This window comes from Polypterus senegalus, chromosome 16 (assembly GCF_016835505.1).
Source record: "Polypterus senegalus isolate Bchr_013 chromosome 16, ASM1683550v1, whole genome shotgun sequence".
Taxonomy (NCBI): domain Eukaryota; kingdom Metazoa; phylum Chordata; class Cladistia; order Polypteriformes; family Polypteridae; genus Polypterus; species Polypterus senegalus.
This window is the reverse complement of record NC_053169.1, coordinates 1,681,141-1,698,059: the sequence shown is the minus strand read 5'-3', so window position 1 is coordinate 1,698,059 and position 16,919 is coordinate 1,681,141. Positions and strand designations below refer to the sequence as shown.

The window sequence follows — 16,919 nt, the reverse complement described above, 5'->3', positions numbered from 1 at the left end:
CACGCATTTTATCATGTAAAATCCATACTTTTGAATTAGTATCTCCAATTATTTTTTATAATGTAGACTTGCTTAGATTGGATAGCTTTACACTCACAGAACTGAAAAGGTTATGATTTTTAACACTGCAAATGATTTTTTTAAATGTACATGCTTTGAAGATTTTACCTTCCCATTTCCAAATGTTGCTTATATTCTTTGATCAATGCAGCCATGGAGGCAAGAGACACCATTATTTTTACTTTTTTAACACCACACTAACTCTGTTATCTGGTCCATTATATAATTTAATTTAAAGGGATTTACCTATCATTTCTGTTTGTTTTAATTATCATTATTAGGATACAGTGAAGGGTGCAAACTGCACAAAAAATAACAAAACAATAGGACATCAACAAAAGAGTGGTAAGCACTTAAAGCAAAAGTAGAAATATTTCTAAATGTCTTATAAATGTAAAAATCATTCTGCTGGGCTTTTCTAAAGGCAGAATAAGCGAAGGGAAAAAAGACCGAAGTAAATGAGATCGGTTATTATCACTAATTGTGAATTTGGTTGGAACAAAAACCTGCAGCCACAGTGGAACCTCAGGACCGAGTTTGGGAACAACTTGCCTAGAGCATAGGCTGCTTATAAAACAGGTCGACAAAAGGTGGCAGGTAGAAGTAAGTTATTTTTAATGGCAAACATGAAAAGCAAGTGTGACTTTGTAAAATGCGGTGGAGAAAAATAATAAATCTTCTAACACTGGGTGATATATTTAGTCACTAAGCCACCATGCCAGCTAAGGTGAAGTTCATTAATGGAAAAATAAAATATCATTAGATAAGAGGGTTGTAGTTTTAAACTTTATTTTCAGGTACTTTATTTACATACACAGTTACAACTCTATCTGTTCTGTATTTTTTAAGTGTATAGTTTAAATGAAGTATTTTAAATTCAGTGTTGTAAGTCTCCTGTGCACTAGCTGTTGCTTAGAGTACTATGAGAACAGTTTTTTTCAGTATTTTCTACCTTTTTTGTTAAGTACAAAATTGTACTTATTCATGACATAAAATGCAGTACCTGTGATTGCAACCTGACTTGTCATTTGTGAAAGAAAATACTGAAAATATTTGCCAGGTGTAGCAAGTGCCCCTGTTTAGGCTCTTGCTTTGTATTCACATTATTTATGTGTGTTGTATTTGTCAGCATATTGGACCTGCAATTCCTGAAATCAGTTCAATATGGTTTAAATTATATCTGTACCATATCTGTGGAAAAGGACCCCCATCACTACTACTGTCAAAAGGCGTAAGGCTTCGAAAGCTTCCTGACATATTTCAGGTATGATTGATGATTTTATATACATATACTTATATCTCATACACACAGACTCTTGGTGCCTGTTTGATTGGAAATGCCTATCTAGCTCGTGGTAGGAACCCCGTTTTTGTTTCCAGAACAGTCTGGATTTTTCAACCATGTAGGTCCAAGCTGACTTTGCAGCACAACACAGTCCTGTAGGACTTGGTTCATCTATAAAAGTCCTATTAAAACTCATTCAAGTGTGTTTTTCTGTTTTGCGATCTCGGCATCTTGCAGGCCACAACTGTAAACTGAAGCCAGTGTTGTGCTCATGAAACCAGCTTGAGGTCATACATTCTTTAGTACATGGCACATTTTCAAATTGATAAACTATAGACATGGAGCCATAAAGGGGTACATGTGGTCAGCAACAATATCTAGGTATGCTGTGACATGCAAATGATACTGCTTTTGCAGTAAAAGTTCTAATGTGTCAAGAAACCATTACCCAGATGATTACCCTACCTTCAGCTTGCACAGTTGACCACAGGAAAAATTGGCCCTTTGGTTGATGCTGGGTGTTTCAGCAGCATTGTGCGTTAAGAAATGCCCTTCTACATAATACTGTTATAAAAAAAATAGTAATCTTTGTATTTTGTGTCCTTCTTGTGTTAGCTTGAACAAGTTTGGTGATTATCCTGTAACCACTCACTCCTGTCTGCCATGTTTTCTGTAAATTCTGGATACTGCAGTGCCTGAAAATCCCATATGAGTAGCTAAGTCTGAGATTATGGAACAATCGCATTTGTCACCAACAGTCATAACATTGTCAGAGTTGTTTAGCCCATATGTCTTGCCCAATCTAATGTTCGGTCAGTCTGCTACTAGACTTCTAAAACTCTGTGTTTTGTTCAGTGTTAACGATACATCGAACGTTGACCTGCTCTCCCTTTTTTCCTGATCTCGGTAATTACCAAGTGGATCCGCAAGTGTCCACTGTTGTATTGTTTATATAGCTCGCTTTGCTACCTGCCTAAGACAGGTTGAAATGTAGATACTCGGCGTAGACCCCGTTGTTTATTTTTGCTATGTCATTTGGTATGAGATTCATAAAAGCTGTGATAATGTTTATGATGTGCGTACCTATTGGAATGACAAATGCAATGCATTTTATTACTAAAAATGTTTTGGCCTGACAGAGACATCATAACCAGATGAACACACAGACAGTTATCCTTTTTATTAACCTCCTTAGTGTTTTGCACATTTTAAATTAGAAAGATGAGATTTCATAAAAATGTCTTTTTTCAAACCAACCAATGCAACACTTTTTACATGTTTTTTTTGAGAAAAAGTGTAACGCTAAGGAGGCTGCTGTGGATATTTCTTTAAACATGATTTTGTCTTATTAGGTAATGATGTATTTTACACATTGACCAATTTACTTTTTTTTTTTTATTCGGCAAACTTTTCCAACAAGGAATACAGCAAGCTGCTAGTTACATCTTGGGGACACGATCCTGGCATTGTTCTGACGTCCAATGTTCTCACCATGTTAAATGATGCTCTTACCCATTCGGCTGTGTTAATACAGGTAAATGCAAGGTGCATGGTTAATTTGAAAGCAATAAAACAAGAACCTTTCAGGTGCATTTTGTAAATTCATTATAAAAGTACATTGATTTAATAAATGGTAATGAATGATGTGTATTTTAAGGAATGGCACCCCACATAGAAGTCTTTTTATTGATTTATGATATTCTGAGTTGAGCGTTCATCACATCTGCAGATTGGGTGGTTGTATATTCTCCTGTTCTTCTATTCTGTCTTGTTTGAGAGTCGCTTATAAGTTTGATTTTTCAATGTCTTGGCACAGATATAGTAGAATCATATCAGGCCACTTGGGGACATCCATTTCTATTTATTAGATATTTGGCTGCAATTTTATTATTTTGGAAGTACATGTATAAGAGGAAGCATAGTGTACAAGGTTTAGCTGTAACCAAATACTTTTCAGGTTTTAATGGTGTTAATGTAAAATTTGGTGTTCACCACATAACCTTCCCTGCGTAAAGTTGTAATTTTAGTTCTGCAGGCCATATTGTATAAAAAGAGATTGAAGAGGTGCATATTCTTCCAATAAAATTTATGTTTGCATCATTCAAGCTTGAGTAAAATAAGTGTGTACATATTGAGAACTAGGAATGTTCAGCTTTTTTTTTTTTTCGTCTTGGGTTCTTTTAACATTTTGTACCCCCGTATTTTGTATTCCCGTTCAGGAAATTGAAGGAGCTTCTCTTTCTAGCATCACTCACATGGGTCAAACCGCTTAACACACACTATTTTGCGGATGTGGGTGGAACACCAGAGTATCCAGAGAAAGTCCACAGAGACCGGGGTGGGAATGCTGAAACAGACAGAAAGCACATGCAACAACAACAACAACATTTATTTCTATAGCACATTTTCATACAAACAGTAGCTCAAAGTGCTTTACATATTAAAGAATAGAAAAATGAAAGACACGATTATAAAACAAAATAAATCAACTTTAATTAACATCGAATAAGAGTAAGGTTCAATGGCCAGGGGGGACAGAAAAAACAAAAAAACTCCAGACGGCTGGAGAAAAAAATAAAATAAAATCTGTAGGGATTCAGACCATGAGACCGCCCAATCCCCTCTGGGCATTCTACCTAACATAAATGAAACAGTCCTTTTTGGATTTAGGATTCTCACGGAAGGGCTTGATGATGATGATGGTCACGTAGAGTTCTGCCTTTTAATCTGTCCATCATTGTTGGAGCATCATGAAGCTTTGAGTAGGTGGAGGTGGCGCAGGCCACCACCACGAAGAAACCGGAAAAAGAAACAGAAAAGAGAGTAGGGGTCAGTACCGATTTTAGAGCCACAATGAATAGTTATTGTGAGGAAATTGAACATATAGAGTATCGGGATTAAGTTAAATTAAGATTAAAATAAAGTTATAAAAAGGCCATGTTAAAGTAATGCAGGATCTGAACCCAGGACACTGCATTTACAGTATAAGGCGACCGCAGCAATCAGTACACCATTGTGTTAATGTTCTTTTAAAGTAGAATAAGTAGTCCATATCAGTCTTCCATGGATGTAAAAACTTGTTAACTAAAGATACATAGATACATGTTTTGGAAACCACAGTGACTGAAGTTATCACATTAGTTAATCTTGCCTAATGAAGATAAATTTGTCATATAAATGAACACTTTGCTTCAATGGCCTGCTTATTTTAGCGTATCTCTCCCTATTATTTCTCAGAGTGTCTTCAGAATGATAAATGTGGTGACAATACAATAACCGATGCATTGATGATGCTGGATAATAATGGGTGCCACATGGTGAATGATGTCCCTTTCTTAAGTTGCTTTCTAATGAAATATTCTTAATTTGCGGAAAATGATTTAACACGGATTTCTATCCTGGACCTTCTCACTTATTGAGAGCCCTTATTTAAGTCTGGAAGACTAATGACCAACCAATCCCTTCAAGCTGTTTGGTTGATTTGAAAAGTAGCAACATCCACACTGGAGCATACTGGCGGAAAACAAAATTTGTCTTGGCATATCTGTGCATAAATTACACCTCAATGAGACTGATTTAGGGTCCATGGTAATTTGGTAACCCTTGATTTAGTATTGTTGTCAATCAGAGATATCTGTCTGCGTTTGTGTATTCTTGCCTCCTTCCACATTTTTCCCCACTAAGGTCTACTTAAAGCTAATACCATGTAAGTCAAGTGCGTATAAGATACAACTGCACTATACATTCACTGTGCCAATCCTTAGGACCTCTATACTAATTCTGGGTAGGGCCTCCTTTTGCTCTCAAAACCGCCTCAGTTCTCCGTGGCATGGATTCCACAAGATGGTGGGATCATTCCAATGAGATTCTGGTCTGTGTTGACATGATTGCATCATGCAATTTCTGCAGATATGTCAGCTGCACATTCATGCTACAGATCTCCCATTCTGCTACAGCCCAAAGGTATTCTATTGGATTCAGATCCGGTGACAAGGAAGGCCAGTGAAAACATCAAACTCATTGTCTTGTTCATGAATCCAGTTGGAGACGACTGCTGCTTTATGATACGTGGCATTGCTATCCAGGAAGTAGCCATTTTGAAGCAACAGTCAAATATGCTGTGGTGTTCAAATGATAATTGATTGATATTAACAGGCCCAAAGTGTGCCAAGAAAACATTTCCCACACCATGACGCCACCACCAACAACAACCTGAACTGTTGACAAAGGACATGTTGTTAAGAAGTGAGGAGGATATCTGAGTAGATGGTGAGGTGACACTTCACTTCCTGACTGTGTCAGTTATCATTTTACCCGAGATACAATGTAGAAAACAATTTTAGAATCAGACGATCAAAGGAGAGATTTGTATGAAGGAAGTGAAAGGTTTTGAAACAAACACAGAGTATTAATTTAATAAAGAGGTGGAAACCATTGGAGCGCCAAACAAATTCCAGAAGCTGCTTTCTGAAGGAGAATCCATGCTTCCTTGTGCAGTTCTAGTACATGCTCCAGTTTTATCTGATGTTTAGTGTAGTGTTTGGGAATGAATAGGTAAAATGTTCTTTTCTTGAAGTATTTGTTATCCAAGTAACTTAATGTCAACATTGTTGTATCTTACATCTTATTGTTCAATTTGTTTATAGGGACACACCATTCATGGCAGTGGAGAAACTGTGTATGTACCATTCCCATTTGATGAAGAAGAGCTAAAAGGAGGTACAGACAAGTTGTACTTTAATCACTGAAATTTCATATGTTAACAGACATTTCCAAGACGTTGTGTTTAAGACTCGTAAATAGAAATGCGATAGTTCTTCTAATGATTCTAAAGTGTCATACATATCATAATGAGATTGCAAATATTGGATGTACTATCCTCGCCAACACCACAGACCTGATTTTTTTTTTTTTGGTTTCTTCAAAAAAGTGATCAAGTGCTAGAATTTTAAATATAGCCTAAGCATGCCCAGAAGCCTAATTTTGATGGTTCTTGGATTGGAAAAATGAAAGCATACAATTACATGTCCAAAGCTTGTGAAGATATAGCTTGACTGATTAAATGAAGAACTTGACTCCCATTTTGCCGACAGAGTGTGTTACAAGGTTCATAAGAGTTTTGCTCCTGCTGCTGTTTATTTTCTAATGTCAGGATCTCGTTTACCATCATTTGTAAACGAGACCCTGAGGTACTTGAACTCCTCCACTTAGGGCAGGTGCACTCCAGAAGTGTACAGAAAACAAACTACTGTCTTCTGTGGAGCTGATCACAGTGTAAGATGCGATTGCACTAATTAACATCCCAGCTTCAACAGACTCATTTGTGAGCTACTCCAGTGCATATTGGATATCACCATGTAATGAGGCCAAAAGACATGCAACCCTGTAGTCCCTAAACTTTAATAGTTTCTGGGTCTTTCCAGTGCCAAGCTTCCCTTTACAGTAAAACTTTTTCCACACAGTTATACTCTTTTTCCTTCTGTGTCAGGCTAACTTCCATGCAAATCTATTGTGCTGACCATTTGGCCCCTTCCGTCTTGGAGGAGGTTTGTTCATTGGAGCCTGCAGTGGTCCTCCTTGTTAGGCTGTATTCATTGTAAGGTGACTAAAAGAACCACTGTCAGCATTTTCACATCAAGAATGAAGCAAGAACACTGGCCATCCTGCTTAAAATGTTTTTCTTTGCTAATGTACAGCACCCCTTAGCATTCTGTCCATGAAATTCATAAACCGGAGAAGAGACATGGTACCCCCTTAGCAGTTTCCCACATCACCGTTAAATGGGCTCAGTTTTCTGTGCAGTTCAATTCAGTTTATTTTTGTATAGTGCAGTTCACTGAGTGGAGATGCAGAAAGGTGGGACACTTTCTCTGGTGAAACGCAAGCACTGTATAAATTTTACAAGTTACTAATTGCATAATGAGTGCACATTAAGAGACAGATTTGTTTAAACAGACAGGAAAACAAAGTACTTTAAAACCAATTAATACAAATGGAACCCAACATTTGACCATTAATTCATTTTTGAACTTTGAACTATGGCCAGTCAACAGTAAAGGAGTGGAAAACGCAAACTCCAGTCAGTTGCCTCCCTGGAGAAAATAAAAAATAAACTCTGGGTTTGGGGATATGGGGGGTCCACACTCAGTTTTAACAGAGAAAGTCAGAGACAAAGTTAAAGGTAGTCACGGTCTTAGAGTCTTTGGCCAACTGGTCACTCACCCCTTCCTAGTCATCCTTCAGCAGTCTGTGTTGAGCTGATGGCAGGATCTTTTCATCCAGTGATTCCAAGGCTCCAAGTATCTGAGCTTGGCAACTTAATCCCAAGTATGCCAACACAGTTCTTGCTCCCTAAATAAAGGGTACACCTTCCACCACATGCCATGGATACATGGCGACATGTTTGTTTCAAAGCCACCTATTCTGTGTATAAAAGACGGTCACACTCAGATGAACCCTTAAATACCTGTAAAAAGAAAAAGAGGTGGTTCACTATTCCACAACCAGGATTAAATCCACCATTTTTCCCCTGTAAATCTGAAGTTCATCTGTCTGGCAAGATTGTTGTTTTTTGGGCTGTCCAATATCACATCTTCCCAGTGTCCTCAGCACCTGCACTTCACATCCAGTTTGTTCTGCTGTATGATCAAATGGACCATCCTACTTTGTGAAGGCCCACCATAGATCCCTGCTTAAACTCCATTAATTGCATAAACAGCGGCATCTATTAAGCATGAAGAATATGTCACAAGGCACTGTTACAGCATGTGGTAACACAAACCGCTGTTTGCTGTGAGTACCACCTATTGATATCGGGTTGTGTGATCTTCGCCATACTCTGTGTCCCTACTTACCTTTTCACTTTGATCATTGTCTGTCCTCTGTCTTTACCATAGCGCGTGAGGTGTGGCAGAAAAGTAATGAGACTGATTTTTTATATACCAAAGTTTTTATTTTTTTCAAACATCAATGTTATCCCCTTCAAAGTATTTCCCTTGGGCAGCTACACACCGAGACGTTGTTCCCACTGTTATGAGCAGCGCTGGAAGTCTTCAACCGGTATGGTCTTCAGCATGTCCGTCACACTCTTTTGGATGTTTTCTAAAGTCCCGAAATGACGTCCTTTGAGGACATTTTTCAGTTTAGGAAAAAGTCACACGGACTGAAGGTCAGGTGAATTAGGGGACTGGGGAACCACAGGAATGCCTTTTGAGGTCAAAAATTCTGTTATGGAGAGGGCAGTTTTTTGGCACCATTTTGGCACAGACCTTTCGCATGTGCAAATGTTCAGTCAAAATTTGATGAACGGTAAATCTGTTCAAATTTAATTGTTCACTCATCATTCTTAATGTTAAACGACGGTCTGATCTCACAAGAGTGTTCACACGTTCGATGTTTTCATTGGTTTTCGAAGTTGAAGTCCTCCTGAACGGTGTTCATCTTCAACGTGTTTTCTGCCTTCCAAAAATGATTTGTGCCAGCGAAAAACTTTAGCTCGGGATAAAGAATGTCCCCATAGGCCTGTTTTAACTTTTCAAACGTCACACTTGCCGTTTAATGGCACAACGTTGCTCCAAATTCCGCTGTTCCATTTTGCGTGGACAACCAAAAACACAACTTCGCTAATAGCAGTCACAAAAATCACGTAGTTAACGGAAGGAGTTGAAACTCGCACTGAGCTATGGGAGGGTACTGATACACGGGCTCTATCAAGGACAACAGCACAGCGTTGCCAGATCGCTTGCAGTGTTGCCAGTCTCATTACTTTTCTGCCACACCTCGTATTGTATGACAATATTCCCAAATGGATTCCTTCTGGGTGTTCCCTTTTGCACTCTCCATCGTTGTGTGTATATATATATATATATGAGGAAAAGTATTGTGATGAGATAAAATTTTGATTCAGAGTATTCAATGGATTTACATAATTTAGGCAAACTGCTTACTTTTGGAGTGATATTTTGCTATGTGTCGGGATGTGACTATGTAAAACAGTTAGTCAAAGATGATTCGATTAATCCAAATGAAGTTGGCACAGGTATTGACACTGGAAAAGGTCACAAGCCTATGCAGTTTGAGCAAATCACATGAGTGGGGAAAGCAATATGGCAGGTAAATCAAGTGTTATTTTTATTTATAAAAGCAACAATATTTATTTGTAAAGCCCACTTTCATACAAGGAATGTAGCTCAAAGCACTTTACATAATATAAAAGAAGAGTTACAAGAGAAAAACAAAACAAAGGTAGTTATATATCACTATATAAAAATAATTTATAAAGAAGGAATATGCACATAAATAACTCAGGTATACAAGTAGTAGAATCCTAATTTGAAGGTAAGTTTTTTTTTTTAGGCCCATTAAGATAAGTTTGATCCTTTGGTCTGATGGCCAGGGAGGACAGAAAAACACAAACCTTGGCTTAATTCACTGCCGTATGGTGTGCTAAGCTCACAGAATTTGTCACTTCGTGATGCACGGAAAAGGGTCAGCACTTGCATGTAAAGGGTCTTGTTCAGTGTCTGATTGTGCAAAAATAACGGTGGATGGAGGTAGCAATCCTCTATCTCTTGAAATGGGTTTTCCGAGGAAGAACATGACTAACTGGCTTGTCTTGATGTAATTTCTCATGCGATTTGTTGTAATTTAATAGTTCTTAATGGTAGAGACGTTTGTGAGAGATTAAACAGAAGAACGATGCTGGCAGAAGCTTACATTTTAAACTGGATTTTTATCTTGCTCCAAGAGATAACAGACATCTTTTGATGCTCACCTTTATGCTATTCCACAATCTTGCTGTGTCACATTCGTCAAATCGTTTTTATTTTCCTTTTATATATCCCTTAAATAGTTGGAGGTGTCTTCTTTATTTTCTGGCCTGAAACTTGTATTTTACACAGAAGACACTCAGACAGAGATGGTCTGCTTCACTGTATTGTTGAAGTGTCAGTAACAGAAACTTTTGGTTTTCAAAGTTACATCATAAAAAGGGCAATATTAGCATTTTGTGTGTGGCAGATCTATAATGACTGAAATAATGCTTAGCAAAACATTTTATGAAATAATATGAATTCCTTCTTGTTTACATTTTATAATTTCTTTATACTGTATTTGAAAGGTTTGTTTCATGACATTGCAGGTTTATCCAGGTACTCTTTAGGAGCATGGTTAATTTTCTTATTCTTACTATATTTTTGTATTCTTTTTTCAACCCTTTTTTTATGTGTGTGTGTGTGTTTATGTTTAGATTTCTCCCAAGAAAACATGTCTGTTCACAAGGCATTAAAAGTGCTACGAAAGAATCTGGATTTGGAGCATACTTCTGGGTACATTACTATGTTAAATCCTAGGAGTAAGAGAGCAAGGAGGCACAGTGACTCCCTAGAGGAAAAAGGTTAGTGGGAAGTTGTGTTTTGAGAAGAATTCTTATATATTCTAATATAATTGAACAGATATGCTTTATCTGTAACAAAATTACATGCAACTTGATAAAAGATAACAGTAGATTAAAGGAAACGTGACGTGAATGGAGTCTCAGAACAGACTTGGTACAAATTTTGCTTCTATATTTTCCACTACTAGGCGATTCTGAGCATTCCAATAGTTCTGATGTGAATGGCAGCACTGAGTCCTTCGAGCTGGTTGTTCAAGAACCAAATTCAGCAGAGTTGAGCAAAAGGCAAGGAGTGGAAGGTAAATAAAATGTTTTAACTAGATTGTAACAGAGGTCTTGTCATTTTTTTGTAATGAAAAAGATGTTCACATACAATGTAACTGCATCTGAAACATGGATTCTACTATGAGTGGTGACGTGTTGCATGCTGTTTAGTACATGCAACTAAGAACTTCATGGTCCTCTGTACATGTGACAATAACGACCCCAAAACTTTTTCTAGCTTGAATTTCGTGAATCTTTGGAAACTGAAAGATGCAGAATGAAACAATGAAACTTAGCTGTTTGTTCTTGAGTGCCAATCAGAGTAGAGGTTAAATTTGCCTAATGTCTTCCAAGCACCTTTATACAGTAACACATCTTTAATACAAATATATTTTTAAGCAATTTTATAAATGGAAGCCACTGTGGTTAGAACTGCCGGCTCACTGTGTCCCAGGTTTGAGTTTTACACCTGGTTGTTCCTGTGCAGAGTTTGCATGGGTTTTTCACCAGGTACACTGCTCTTCCTCCGACATAAGTTTAAGATGATAATTCCTGATTAGTCTTCAGTGAATGTGAGAGTGGGTTTGTGTAAGAGTATGACCTCCGACAGACTGGCAGCCTGTCCAGGCTTGGTTCAAGTCAAAGTGAAGCACTGCTGTTGAGCCACTGTAGTCTTCAGAATGTTCGTGTTGCTCCTGTTCTGAGTACTAACATTAGAGGGCAGCATTGTCTTTCAAACTCGGCAGTAACAGTTTTGTTTTGTTTCATCCATGACAGATGAGTCTGCAGAAGAGGAATGGGTCCCTTTGGATGTATCCTTTGGGATTCCCTTATTTAACTCTGAACTGAATGTTAAAGTTTGCCAGAAAATTGTTACCCATGGGCTCTGTGGCAAAGAAAGGTAATCATCTCTTATACTGGGTGTCACTAAAGTCTGGACAAATAGGCAAAATGCATATTTTCAAGAAAAAAATATGAGCAACATTTTATTTAATTGAAATATTCATTAATGACATCTTCAATTTGATTTCCACCATTTGTGATGCAAAGTTCGATGTGCTTTTGCGAGATTCACTTGAACCCGATGCATCATCGTCCAGAACGGGGTTTGTCATATATATACATACATACATACACAGTGATCCCTCCTTTATCGCGGGGGTTGCGTTCCAGAACCCCTCGCGAAAGGTGAAAATCCGTGAAGTAAAAACCATTTATTCATATGGTTATTTTTATATATTTTAAGCCCTTATAAACTGTCCCACACTCTTATAAACATTTCCCGCACAGTTATACAGCATAAACTCTTTGCATTCTCTTAGGTATTAGGTAAGATTCGTTGAAATTATGCATGTAAACGTAAAGATATCGAGTGTCTCCGATGTCACATATGTTACAGCCATTACGACAGACAGATCATTTTGAAGCCATAACGAAGGGCTTGACTATGCACAAAGATAAACACATAAGAGCACAAAAGTTAACTTTTTACACAGCGAAACACGTTGATGCTGAATGAGTGAGACGAGACTTCCTGGTTAACGAAGTGCAATCGAATTCGGCGCTCCGTTGCTGAACTAATCGGCACACAGGAACTTAACTGCGTGCTCTGATTGGTTAGCTTCTCAGCCGTCCGCCAATAGCGTCCCTTGTATGAAATCAACTGGGCAAACCAACTGAGGAAGCATGTACCAGAAGTAAAAAAGACCCATTGTCCGCAGAAACCCGTGAAGCTGTGAAAAATCTGCGTTATAATTTATATATGCTTACATATAAAATCTGCGATAGAGTGAAACCGAGAAAGTCGAAGCGCGATATAGCGAGGGATTACTTTGTGTGTGTGTGTGTGTGTGTGTATATATAATCTCCATCCATCTATTTTCCAACCCACTAAATCCAAACACAGGGGGGCTGCTGGAGCCAATCCCAGCAAACACAGGGCGCAAGGCAGGGAACCAACCCACCGCAGGACACACACATCCCCACACGCACACACTAGGGCCAATTTAGAATCGGAAATCCACCTAACCCGCATGTCTTTGGACTGTGGGAGCAAACCAGAGTACCCAGAGGAAACCTACTCAGACACGGGGAGAGCATGCAAACTACACGCAGGGAGGACCCGGGTCTCCATACTGCGAGGCAGCAGCGCTACCACTGCGCCACCGTGCTGCCCATATATATATATATATATAATATTAATGTAAAAAATGTTAGTAGGATTTCACTCTTTGATTTAATTTGTAATATGTTCTTTTTTCTTTACTGTAATGTTAAGTGTTGTAATGTCATTGTTTATTTTATTTCAGCCTTAAAACATTGCTACATTCCAGCAGAAAACTGTCTCTAAAAGTTCTCAGTTTTGTACAGTCATTTCAGGTAAAATATTTTTCCATTTTATTTCAAAATTACTGAACAAAAATTTTAGTCCTGAGCATATTAAAGGAATAATCTGCCTAAAAATGATATTTTAATCATTACCTATCTCGTATACTTTGTAGTGCTGCCCAAGATATATTTTTAATTTCATATTTTAATGCATAATGGAGAGGAAAAATAATTATGACGTAATAGAAGCCAACAGTGACTAATGCTGTACTGTGGCAAACTGTGAACAACAACAACAATGGGTCAGTCAGTTTGCTTGTGTCACAGAGCCTACATTTCAGTAATTGAATTACAGGCTCACAACATGCAACACACATGCTTTGTTGCTAAAATATTGTTAAGATATTTACTTTTGGAATAAAAGGAGGCCCTACCCGGTGGTATTGTAGTGGTCCTAAGAAGTTGCTCATTGATATCAGCCCTGTGATTCTGATTTCATGAATTGTTTTTTTAGAACATATTAAAGTAGAGAGAGTTTAAAAATATTCCTTAGTGATGGATGAAGCAGTTTACACCTCATGTATGGTTACTAACTTGTAAAGCACTGGTTTGTTTCTTTTTTTTTTTCCCCCGCAAGGATTGCACATCACTTACAGATTCTGGTTCCGAATACAGTGCATCCTATTTGATAAACCCGTCATCGCTACTGTCTGATGTGGGAGTTCCACTCCCATCTAAAAGTTTGGTTTTCAAAGACGGAGTTCTGTCAGAGTGGAGTGAAGGAGCACTTCCTGCTTTGAAGATCTCGGCACTGCAAAAAGAGAGCTCATCATAAATGCCTGAGAATGCACAAAGGGGTCTATATGAAAAAAATCAAACATTAGGAAGTAGAAAGAAAATGCAAAGATAATTTCAAATATTTGATCATTGCAGGATTATGCTTTATAACCCTGACACACACAGCGTAAATGGTTAGGGGGTTGTATACATATACATGAATACAACATGACGCTGTGTGGCATTTCTTTCTGCTTTCAGTGGTTTATAGTGTAGATGTTTTTTTTTTTGCTGAAACAAATTAAATTTGGACCTTTTAAAGTGACATTTCAGTGATTTTTGCTGCACTACTCTGGACCAGGAGAGGCCTAGTTTGACCATTCAGGTGACTCAGGCCTTGAGATTTTATCATGGATTTTTGTTTCTCTTAATAATCAACTGTTAAATAAAGAGAGTTTATAACAAATTGTGTATTGTAGATAGTAAACAATGAATGTGATCATTTGTTGTACATGCAGTATTTTAAAGTTAAAACATATTTCATTGTATCTGCGGTCACATGTTAGTCCTGTGATCACAAAGGTAATGAGTTACAGGTTATAAACTGAATGTTTTCACCAAGGAAGAAAAACGTTTGATTCCTGATTTGACCAAATATGTGTATTAGTGTGCAGTGCAGTGCTCTTAAATTAAAAATGTATTTTGGATCCTTATTACCATAATTATGCTTTAAGGACTGCAATCCTGTAACATTGAACACAATCTGTTTTTCTTTTACCTTCATAAAACACGAATCTTCAAATTTAGTTACAAATCTATAATGTCCAGTTGATTACATATTGAATATGTAAGTTAATAATGTGAAAATGTAATTATAACAAAATTTAAGAATATCGGTGTAGTATCCTTACTGCTCACATTACTCGAGTTCTCAGGCATAAAGCCTTTACAGTTCTTTATATTTTTCATCACTTTTTTTATTTAAAAAAAAAAGAATTTAAATACTTGGCATATGTGAAATATGGGTGGCATGGTGGTAAATTGGCCCATCCTGTTTGTTTGGGGGGGGGTCGGGGTCCCTGTGGCATCCTGCTCAGTGGTGTTTCTTACGTTGTTCCTTATGCTGCCAGGCCAACTCAACCCTGGCTTGGATGAAGTGAGTTTGAAAATGTATGTACAATATATGTCTAATAAATTAGGATGTTTATATTCTGATTTCTGACCTGTCATATCTTGGCTCAGATTTTAGCTAGAATGTCTACTGGGTAGAATTTGCATGTCTTTCTTTTGGTCTTCAGTCTTTTCTCCAGATGTTCCAGTTTCTTCCCACCAAGGATGTGCTGTCAGGTCAACCGCAGTCATTTAACTGCCCGTGAGGAACGATGGATGTGATTGGGCTGATGTTTTCTGTCATCATTGCTGTTCCTGTTGGGATAGGCTTCAGCAGACCACAGGCCAAAACGTGATTCAACAGGTACTGAAAATATGTCATTTATTAGATTGGAATAAAAAAAATGTTTAGTGCATCGTCATATTTAGTATTGAGTGGTGTCAGGTATGCCATTTTGAGTATGCTGTAGTACCTTAATTTGTGTTGTTCTGATAGCATTTTAGACCATCTGTTTGAGAATATTCTGGGGAGGTCTCATCATTGTGTAAACACAAAACTCTTAAGTGAGCGAAACAGTAGAGCATGTGTACACGTTCAGCTCTGGAAAAACTCTGACAGTAGCCAAGGGGTGCAGTCGGAGAGGCCCACAGTACCACCATCACCAACTCTTTGACCTCTCGCTTGGTACATTTGAGATTAAAAGTATTGTATTTACTTGCTCGGTACCGCAGTCACATTATAACTCTTATGTGGTATACAACAAGTAAGTTTGCCTCGGATATTCAATATTTATCTTACAATTTGAAGACTTGACTTGAAACTTGAAGGCCTCGACACTAGCATATGCAGGACTTAGTCTCATCTCCGGTGGGATCTACTACTTCTCTACATGTTGATTACTTAACTCTTTTAGGGCGGTAGTTAAACTTTGTCAAAAGGAGGGGATGACAGTGGTAATTCACAGTAAACGGTGACAGAACCCGCTGTTAAGTTTTAGTTGGACTCTCTGTGGTAGGAGGAACGTTGACTTCATTGGTTTGATCGAGATTCCCTGCACTTGCATTAATAGCGAAGGGCAGACAACGGCAAAAATGGCATCGACATCTGGCGAGAGATCAAAGCGAATGTGTAAAGCAAAATACTCCATTGATGACATTTTGTATAGTAGCACTGAATTGGACTCTGATGTGAGGCATCAGCTGATCAGTCCCCAGATAATCGTGGTGTTGAACAGGTTTGAGTAGTTGATGTAGTGTTCGCCACTTACAATGAATGACGAGACTTACAAACCAGATTTCGATATACTGCAACCGCCTCTGCCAACCCCGACACACGAAGACAGCCTGGCAGCCAGCCTGTTGTGCATTCCTGATAAACTGGTGGCCACGGCACGCAGCAACAGACGTTTTATGTTGATTTCTGTTTGAAACCCTTGCTTTGTGTGTGTTTCAGATTTTTTGTGGTACAAATATTCAGCCCTCAAAGAGTTAAACTGGGTGGTTGATAAAATGCTAACTAGGACTAACGTGCCGATCACATGTAATACCATACATGGTCTCCTGACAAAATATGACACCTCTGTTTGCACGAATGAACTAACAGAACTGGTCAGATTGTGCTGTGTAAATATTCCAGATTTAAATGTGAAAAAAATCCCAAGAACTGGTGATAGACTTTAAGCAAGATGAATCATCACTCTC

The 16,919-nt window shown here is 38.0% G+C and overlaps 1 protein-coding gene across 2 annotated transcripts in view; it reads left to right on the top strand.

Annotated features, from left to right (window-relative positions):
• fam91a1 (family with sequence similarity 91 member A1) overlaps positions 1-14,899 on the top strand; it is a 41,044-nt gene extending 26,145 nt beyond the window's left edge. For both annotated transcript variants that reach the window (XM_039738355.1, XM_039738354.1), the window contains 8 exons: positions 1,190-1,324; positions 2,766-2,879; positions 5,992-6,064; positions 10,593-10,739; positions 10,928-11,038; positions 11,781-11,904; positions 13,313-13,382; positions 13,969-14,899. In XM_039738355.1, coding sequence (XP_039594289.1) covers positions 1,190-1,324; positions 2,766-2,879; positions 5,992-6,064; positions 10,593-10,739; positions 10,928-11,038; positions 11,781-11,904; positions 13,313-13,382; positions 13,969-14,166 — 972 coding nt within the window. In that variant the 3' untranslated portion in view covers positions 14,167-14,899. The remainder of the gene's footprint in view (positions 1-1,189; positions 1,325-2,765; positions 2,880-5,991; positions 6,065-10,592; positions 10,740-10,927; positions 11,039-11,780; positions 11,905-13,312; positions 13,383-13,968) is intronic.
• Positions 14,900-16,919: the final 2,020 nt, after the last annotated feature.